The 10,000-nt window shown below is 40.3% G+C and overlaps 1 protein-coding gene across 1 annotated transcript in view; it reads left to right on the top strand.

The window, feature by feature from the left end:
* The first annotated feature begins 4,043 nt into the window (after positions 1-4,043).
* LOC137967267 (integrin alpha-8-like) overlaps positions 4,044-10,000 on the top strand; it is a 43,439-nt gene continuing 37,482 nt past the window's right edge. The window contains exons 1-2 of the mRNA XM_068813788.1: positions 4,044-4,309; positions 7,373-7,497. Coding sequence (XP_068669889.1) covers positions 4,119-4,309; positions 7,373-7,497 — 316 coding nt within the window. The 5' untranslated portion in view covers positions 4,044-4,118. The remainder of the gene's footprint in view (positions 4,310-7,372; positions 7,498-10,000) is intronic.

Raw genomic sequence — 10,000 nt, 5'->3', positions numbered from 1 at the left:
CCTAATTAAAAGACTACTCGTAGATTGTCCGCCAGAAAACATTTAGCCTGATGCTTAGTTCGTCTAGTGCTTGAAAAGACTTATAAAAAAATGTGTTATTAACTTGATCAAGAAAGCGTCCTTGACAACGAGACTGGTCTGGTAGAGACCTAAATGTGGATCCATTATTTATGCTTCAGGAATTCATCGTCAAGTTAAAAATTGGCGTTCCTTTCCTGTATTACAGTGTGGTAAGTAAAGACGCGCAAATCGCATGGATGCTGTTATATCTACTACCAACGGATCGACCGCAAAAATCTTTCCTCATCAAGGAATTGCCATAACAAGCTTAAGATAACTTACAGCTTGAGGTAGAACCCATTATTTCGATAGAGTACACCCGGAAATAGTAGCTATTTGTCATAATGATAAGTTTTATCTTTGCTCAGCATAAAGTCGCCGCGGCAAGGCTTGTCATGGGTCTTTTGTTCTCAGTTTCTTGTTTCAAAGAGAGGATTAAGGTTAACCAATCCGATAAATAAGTGAATGCAATGTCGAAAATTGGATGCACGCTTAGTCTATTCGACGGATATCGCTAATAGCATTTGAGGGGAAAGAGATCCGATTTCGACGCTCTCCTTCCTCCTTCCAAAGATTTTTGTTTCGTTGTTTTGTTTTGTTTGTTTTTTTTTTTTTTTTGCAATCTAGGATTGAAACATTTCAATTTCTAAAACTCAAAGACTTATAGTGAAAGGTTGGGTTTGAGTATTTTGACCAAGTGCCCTTTAAAGCATACCGATTGCAGCTTATCCGATCCGATAAGCTATAATAGTTGAACATCCGGAAACAAGGATTAAATAATTATTGACTTGTTGCAAGGACTCAAATGGTTTTACTTGCTTTTAAACAATCAAACTTTTATCCCGAAGACCAACAAAGAAGGTCTGGGTCGAATGTTAATACCCGTGCGAATTTCTTTCTACTTCCGGCTACACCGTGATTTTTCTTAGTAAAGGCAACGTATCGCAAAATCCATTCACTGCGGAGGAAAATAAAAGGTGGCAGCCAAGCAGACGATTCTATGACGGCGGGAAGAGTAGTAGAATTGCGGAGCGACCGCAAAAGCAACAAAACAATAGGAGATAGCAATTGAGTTTTGCACGTCCTCGAACGGGGCAGGTCAAAGCCTCTGAATTGCTGGTTTGCAACCAATCTCTTAAGACACATAAAGCAATGCTGCAATGTACAATTGCTGGTGGACGAACAAAAAGGAGGAAATGAGAGATCTTTTGCTTTAGTCCACCAACATCGCGGCGATGACGTAACGTGAAAACCACGCACACGGCCCTATTGAAATACGGGTACGATTTTAGAGGGTTCCGTGGCATCAAACGATCTAATTTTAATTTATCGTCTGAAGCAGACGGAAAGTAGAAACAACACATCTGATTCTACTCTGTGGAAATTCGCTTCTTTTCTATGAAAAAAACACCTTTGATTCAAAATACTCCTTAACTCCTAAAGAGACATGTGTTTTATCAAATGGTCTCTTTTAGTTTTATCAAATGGTCTCTTAAAAGAGACCATTTGATAAAACTCATATTGACTGAGTCATTTCGGGTCGGGCGGGAAAATATTTGGCTCTTCAGAGGCCGAATGCACCTCGCTGTGTTCGGTTACGTCGGTCAAAAATATTTTCCGCTCTGGTCCTCCGGCCCAGTCAGTAATCTGCGAAGACACGAGTACAGGTGGTTTGCAAGCAATCTCTAGGGATACAGATAACACTGCTGCAATGTACAATTGTTGGTGGATGAACAAAAGGAGCTAATGAGAGGTCTTTGGTTTTCCTCTACCAACTTGGCGGCGATGACGTACCGTGGAAACCACGTGTACATTTCATTAACCACAACTGCGTTCGTTCCAGTCCAGTCACGAAGCGCAAATTCAAATTTTGTCTTATCTTTCATATACCGGACCCTGAATAATTGACGTCCATAAAACAAAAGAACAAAGCTAACATAACAATACCTAATCAACAAAGCCTAATCAGAATAACAATGGTTCTTTTGTCTTCCACCATTTTGGTCCGGTATATGAAAGTCTACCCCATATTTTAAAGGAAATAAAGAAATAAATAACTCGAGTTTATTTCTGTGTCAATAACTGTAGCGGTTTCCCACTTAAGGACACCTATCTAGAAACAAAATAATTTGATTAACTGATAAAACCCGATCTAAACTCGACAAAACCCCCCTACCTATGTATATACCATTATATTATCGGATTTACTTGAAATTGACAGATGCACATCGAGCAGTTCCTGCAGTCATCCGTGGAGAAAAACTTAGTGCGATCTTGTTTTCTAACTGATCTCCCAAAGACTACAATAGTTATTGTTTGTAACTCCCTTATTTTCCTATCTAACTTTGACCAGAGCAGGCCTAAATTTCCCGAAACCCGTGGTATTAACCCTAGGGATATTAAATTATAGTTAGTAGTATTATCAGAAAACAATCTGAGAATGCAGTGTGGAGACAAGGCCCTTTATACCGTAAACTGTAATATTACCATATCTTGTAGTCTCCTTTAAAGTGGGCAATTTAGCCCTATCCAGGGGTGACATTACTTCCTCGCGAGATGCTCGTCCTGAATTCACGCAACGCTTCTCGTTCACGCATGGAAACGACGAGTCATTCATGCCTTCCGCCCTTGAGTGGTTGCGAAAGGAACTTCGTTTGCATTGTGTATGTTGGCTTTGTTGGCTTTGCCATTGTTACAGCTTGCCAAGCCCGATTGTCCGCCAACACTTCCTTTCCAGCAACCGTGAATATGATTGAAACTCCCACGCAGAACTATGCGTTGCATTCTCGAAATTAGTATTAACTGGTAGTAACAACAGTGATGTAAGTGCAGAACGTTACTCAGCTCACGGGACGAAGGGTTGTTCGCCATAATAAAGTTCACAACGGTAGATGGCCAAGACAAAATTTACTTCGATTTATTCCAAGCAAGGCGTTTGAGACCTTTGTAATACTTGGAAATAGAGCGATGTGAAGCGAAGCGATTGACAAGGCGGTTTCGAAAACTCAGAAGTAAAACTACAATTAACATATTAAAACTGAAAAACTATTGGAAACAAGCCTTGAACTAAATCTCTCCCATGCAACAGCTGATGCAAGAGCAATGAAACGATAGCATATACGGCATATGTAAGAGTGGTTTAATGTGAGACTTGCTTCAGTGTCTGCTTTGGCTATAGCGTTAAAACTTAATTAGAAAGCTTAAGGCACGGGCCTTTTTGAGCTACGAACGTTAACCGAAAGTGAGCTATTTTCCTTTTAAACTTGTCTTGACACTACAACATTTATATTGCAAAGTATCTTTTTCCCTCATGGAGACGATCAGTTAAAAAGTCTGGGAGAAACTACTGTTAAAAGTCTGGGAGAAACTGCATGTTCAATTCCGGTTTTCCGTCCTCTGGTCAACCTCCCTATTCCCTCTTGATCATACTGACTAGAACTGCAAGTTTTCCTGAACGTGATCGTGACAAAATGCTAACTTATTACAAAGGACAATAGATCTTCTTGATACAAAGATCCTACGTATAAAACGGATGTATCCCTTGCTAAAACAACAAAACCGTATAGTGATAATTCAATAATGATTTTACGAAAGAAGGAACTGATCCAAAAATTCTTGTCTACTGAGTTTAAAGTTAAGAAACTTAGGGTAAATATGAAAAAGCTTGCATTTGTGAAGTGAGTTAATATCAACAAGGTATAATTGAATATTAACTTCCTTCACCAATGCAAGCTTTTTCATATTTACCCTATGATCCAAAAATGATCCAAATCATCTACATTTCATTCAATAATAATTTCGGCAGGAACCAAATGTTTTACAACTTTTTGTGATGTTCGTATTAGCGCATCATTTTGGCAGTAACAAATATTTCACAACTTTCCGTCACACAGTAGTCATAGGAAGTAGGAAAGACAGAAATACGTCACTTCCGGTTTAATAATAATAATTTATCACACTTGCCATCGCATGGTCATTTAAATAGATACGAATCATGAGAGCAATATAGTCACTTGAAATTCGTAGATAAGGCAAAAGTACAAGGACGGTGAAACGTAATGGTTTTGCTTTGCGAGAATATCATGGCACATCATCGTCTCGTTTACTTCGCGCTGTTGTTGTTTTGCCAGTTCGTAGTTCACTCTACTTTTAATTTGGACGATAAACATTCCGTCGTTTATAGTGGCTCGCCAGGAGGATATTTTGGATATGCGGTAACATTTCATGCACAAAGCAGTGGAGAGAACTGGTAAGTTACAGACAATGGTTATAAAATCTACCATAGCACGAAATTTTGAGCGGTGTATTGGGACCAAAAAAAAAAACTGCATAGAACACTGAAAGAGCAGCTCGCCGATGGTCAAATTATCTATTCTATTTGAACGGTTGGTCGTTTTAGGTCCATAGATGGCGGTCGCTTCGAAAGACGGCACATAATCTTGGTTTGGTGAACGGCTTGAAATTAATTTCTTTATATGACCAGCTCTGACAAATGGAAAATGTTTGCCACTTGCGCGGTGTAAATGGAGGGAGAGATCGCGTGCTGGTATAAATCTTCTTTTAGAAAATTGGCTCTTCATTTAAGTCTTCGAGTAATCCAATTTCGAAACGCTGCACCGACCGTTTACTTTTGTTTGAAACCAAAATACGCGCCGTATATTTCAATCAGCGTTAAGGGGAAATAAACCTTTTAAGACCACGCTGAGGTTGAACTCTTCAGGCGTTGAAATGTACCGTTTCCGAAAAGAACTGGCGAAGGAAATGAACAACAAAGTCACGAATACAACGAAAAGCCAGCTGGCGTGGCGTCCATCAGGCAGACTGATACTGCAGCTCACAATAATAGTGGCAGTTTGCTCTTTCGATTCTTTTGCCGCTGTTACCGAATATAGGCGGTGTCAATTGACTCAATTTTCGGATGGCTTTTTAAAGTAGTATTTATTTAATAACGTTACTAAATTGGCCACATGCTTCGATATTCGTAGGCGCACTCTGTATTGAGGGAATAGCAAAAATGTTAAAAATTTGATCATTTGAAAGAGTTTTCTGTGCACGAATTAAAATGAAAGCTTCCTTGTTTGCTTTTCGCTATTTATTGTAAAGCAATACATGTTGTTCAGCGCAATTCACAAGTCACGGATATTTATACACCCACTCGAATCGTTTTTCAACAGTGCGTGACGAACGCGGGAGCCACGTTCGGTAACCGGAAGTGAGGTGTTTTCCTATCTTTTTAAAATATTTACGATTGCTTTTAAAATCTGGGCGAGACCACCATCTTGGCATGCTAAATGTTCACTTCCGGTTTCCGTGGTTAGCTAAAAAATTGCTCGTGCTTCAGCGTGATATACGACTTCTCGAGGGAAAATTGCCGGCCATTTTACCTTCTAGACGATTTACATTTAACAACCGATAAATTCTCCTAGGACATTGTGTAAAATATTCGTTTGCAGATAAATCGTAGACGCAAAACTCTTGTTAAAAGGGCTTAGTGTGTGAGCTAGGTTTGGTGTTATTAATTTAAACAAGTTGATATTTTGAGCATCCAGTTCGCCGGGCCATAGAAAGAAATGAACATGACACCATAAAGAAAAGGACCAACCGGGATGGCTTTTATTCGGGATCGCCGAAGACGCCGCGTGATTTCAATGCAAAGCTCATTGTAGCACAGTCATCCCCTGAAATGCAAAAAAACATCTGATCTCTTCGTTCGGGAAATTTTTTCTTTGATATCCGCGAGAAGAAACGAAAGGAATGTTGTTTGCAGAAGCTGTAAGCAGCTTGTAAAATACGTTGCTGACTTTTGGTTTTTTATCCCAATCAGCTTCAGGAATATTTTTGCCTTTTATTAAAATACCTTCACTTCCACGCTAATATTGAAAAATCGCTTTTTGGACGTCACCCAAGGAACACACCCAATTTATTTTGAGAATAAACCCACTGTAGCAATTTATTTATTTATTCAACGATAACAGGGTTGTCGTTTTCTATAAATCCGTTAGTCGAATATTGAAAGTGCATATAATCAGCTATCTCGTATTTAAACACGATATACCAGGTAATCTCTGAGCAATGATGCTTTGAAATTTCTTAATTTTACAAAGAATGTATGTATGAGATCATTTGCGCCTTACCACCAAAGAATTTATTAGTTTTTCGTGGATAATAATTGGCTCGTTATCAACGCCCTAAGGCTTGAAGATTTAACTAAGTCTAACAAGTTCTTTTACCTTTTGAAGTCAATTTGTAAATAACATGATGCCTCGTGTTGGAACGTGTTGAAACAAATTGTAAACAATGACGTCAGCAACCCTCCGCAGCAATCTATTTATGTTAAACAGATAAGGTTCACTAGCGATATTTCTTGTATACAAAGATTAACGTCACATTTATTTTGATATTCAAATTTGCCAACCACAGAACAAAAGAAGTCATTCTTTCAACTTTCAACAGCCAGTTAGGTTCTGGTTGGCATATTAATAACAATGGGTGACGTCACGAGAAACATCGCTCCACAGCCTTTAGCCAGAAAGCCATGAGTTTTAGGAGCTTTCCCCTCCCATACAAGCTCTCCGAGCTCTCTGCGCGCATCTTTCTATTTCTAGAAAGTCACTCGACTCAGGCTTCGGCTCTGCACGCACTGTTTAGAATGGTCAATCAGAATACAGTTATTGTACAAATTTATGCAAATTGATGTCAAAGTAAGGTTAGTTCTAAAAATAGAAAGATACGCGCAAAGGTCGACCTTCTTTGGTTTCCTTCCTACAACTTGCGTTACCAGATAAAAAAAGTAGTATGTATGTTTATAAGTGTCAAGGAAAAGGGTGCAGCTTGCTCAGAATATTTTAAATTCGCGTTTCTGGTGTAATAAATAGTAACGGGCGTCCGTGTAGCGAAGATATCGTTGACGTCACCTATTGTCATTAATTTGCCAACCAGACCCTCGATGGCTTTCGAAACAAATTAAAGGGTTTTTTTGTTCCTGTGGTTGGCACATCAATGATTGTAAACAGATATGTTCCCTACTCAAGTCCATGTCGTTGATTCTAAGTCTCTTTTCCGATCTTTTGAAAAACTTTATTCCATTGCTCATATTCCTAGACCGGAATTGGAAAAAGCAAAATAATCACTCAAAAAATGTAATGCCTTCAACAATACGAAAGTTTGTCCTTGCGTTGTCCACTTAACGGTTCCACACCCCACTTCAGTGTTTCAAAGCAGCGACACTTAAAGTTCAGTATTATACTTAAGCTTATGCCTCGCCTATCTTTTGTTTTATTTATTTGATTTTGCGGTATTTATTGTTTATTAGGGTTGTGGTAGGAGCGCCAGTCGGAAACAAGACTTCCCCTTCGACTGAACGCAATCGATACGGAAGTGTTTACAAATGCAATTCCGACAGGCCCAGTTGTGAAGTGATCGCCATCGATGACAGGAGTAAGTGTTTTTGAAGTGTTCGGTAAAATAGATACAGGAGCCCTTGGCAAATGTTCAAGATTCTGCCGAAGTCCTAGCTTAAATATTAGCTTAAATATCAGGCGATTCCTCTGGCCGCCTGCAACCTCGAAAGACAATTTTTATCTTGCTGTCCATTTCACAGTTCACGCTGATCGCGTAATGTCTTGCGAGAGGGCACGAAGGAGTCGTGCGAGATATCCCGTACTTCCCGAATAGCTACAATTCTCCCTGAAACGTACCCTTTTAGATCAAAACTTCACACGTTTTTGGTGGTTACATAACGCGTAACGTATGGTGTAAAGGTGATTTATTTGTTGTTGTTCGAATATTCGACCCCCTTATACACTAACGAGGTTTTGAAAACCTCCGGTTTTTTTAACACATAAAACATTTTATGACCACACTAGGGTGTTCATATACGGTCTGAAGTGTAAACCGTGTAAACCGTCTCCTCGCCCAAACCGGCCAATGGGGCGAGGAGACAGCTGACACTTCAGACTAATGTTCATAGCGTTTTCGACCGTCCAGACTAGATCGCACTATAGATCGCCGAAAACGGGAAAGAAAACATCCCTTTTCTCCAAGCAGGCGAGCCAGGGTGAAATAAGCCCAGCGTGCATAAATTCAAGATCTCGCGCCATGCTGACTCGATAGTTTATGATTCTTTTCGCGCAGGTGATACTGGGACCTGCAACTTCCAGTGACGCTATCTTTAGCGTTTTCGAAAACATCCGTCGGAGCAATTGCAGAATACCCGGCCCACCAAATGTCCTACTTAAAAGACCTGCCAACGTGGTCCGCAGTCCCGTAGTCGTTGAATGAAAAATGTTAAAGTGAACTGCCACCGCGGTCCGCTAGGGGTTAGGGTTAGGGTTACGAGAATGCTTGAAAAGTGTAGTTAACTGAACCGCAAAATGAAAGCTAAAATTTTACGAGAATGCTTAGGCCTAACCACTGAAGCGAGCACTTAAGCTTAATCAGTAAACGAGTGCTTTCATCTTCACACGATCTCATGAAAAGTGTAGTTAACCGAACCGCAAAATGAAAGCTAAATTTTACGAGAATGCTTAGGCCTAATCACTGAAGCGAGCGCTTAGGCTTAATCAGTAAACGAGTGCTTCCGTCTTCACACGATCTCATGAAAAGTGTAGTTAACTGAACCGCAAAATGAAAGCTAAAATTTTACGAGAATGCTTAGGCCTAATCACTGAAGCGAGCGCTTAAGCTTAATTTTTCAGTAAAGGAGTGCTTTCTTCTTCAGACGATCGCGCTTAGGCTTAATCAGTAAACGAGTGCTTTCTTCTTCATACGATCTCATGAAAAGTGTAGTTAACCGAACCGCAACGTGAAAGCCAAAAATTTGGCGAGAGTGCTTAGGCCTAATCACTGAAACGGGCGCTTAGGCTTAATCAGTAAACGAGTGCTTTCTTCTTCACATGATCTCATGAAAAGTGTACTTAACTGAACCGCAAAATGAAAGCTAAATTTTACGAGAATGCTTAGGCCTAATCACTGAAGCGAGCGCTTAGGCTTAATCAGTAAACGAGTGCTTTCTTCCTCACACGATCTCATAAAAAGTGTAGTTAACAGGACCGCAAAATGAAAGTTAAATTTTACGAGAATGCTTAGGCCTAATCACTGAAGCGAGCGCTTAGCTTAATCAGTAAAGGAGTGTTTTCTTGAAAAGTGTAGTTAACCGAACCGCAAAATGAAAGCTAAAATTTTAGGAGAGTGCCTAGACCTAATCACTGAAACGAGCGCTTAGGCATAATGAGTAAACGAATCCTTTCTTCTTCACACAATCTCGTGAAAAGTGTAGTTAACGTAACAACAAAATAAAATTTAAGAAGTGGAGAAATTGTAGAATGCCCGGTTTAGGCACCCTGCGAGCAGAACCTCCTTTTGTCTTTTTCTTTACTGAGGAGGAGAAAAGTAGGCTCTGCCCGAATCGCGTCAACTCTTTGAAGCCGCCGCAGCCCGAACTTCTGGACTAGTCAATCTTGTTTTCTCTCGTCAAACTGGTTTTTCCAGTGCGAGCGTCCGTTTAGTGACAAAACCGATGGTTATAATTGAGCCCGCTGGCATGAAAAACCAAGATGGCGGCGAGATCTGGCATATTAGGCTTGGGTTCGAGACTGTATCCTGGCAACATGCAGCGCATATTCAAAAAAGATCTTACTCGATTCAAGCAGAGCCTTTCTCGAGAACGCCAAAATCGAGCAAGCAAAAGAAAGGCTCTGCTAGCAGGGTGGGTTTAGGAACAGAGTTGTTTATATGAATATCATTTTCTGTCCCATGCCACTGCGGACAAGCAGCATTGTTAAACACGACTGCGGGACCGCGGTGGCAGCTTTTTTAAGTAGGACATTTGGTGGGCCGGGTATTCTGCAATCTAGCCCATCCGTCCACTCCAAGACCGTACTAAGGAACTTAGGAACGACAACGGCGTCGGCAAAGAGAACGTCACAAATTTGCATATTTA

The sequence above is a fragment of the Montipora foliosa genome, chromosome 8, assembly GCF_036669935.1.
Source record: "Montipora foliosa isolate CH-2021 chromosome 8, ASM3666993v2, whole genome shotgun sequence".
NCBI lineage: Eukaryota > Metazoa > Cnidaria > Anthozoa > Scleractinia > Acroporidae > Montipora > Montipora foliosa.
Note: the sequence above shows the minus strand (reverse complement) of the source record. Positions and strands in the feature narration are given on the sequence as shown.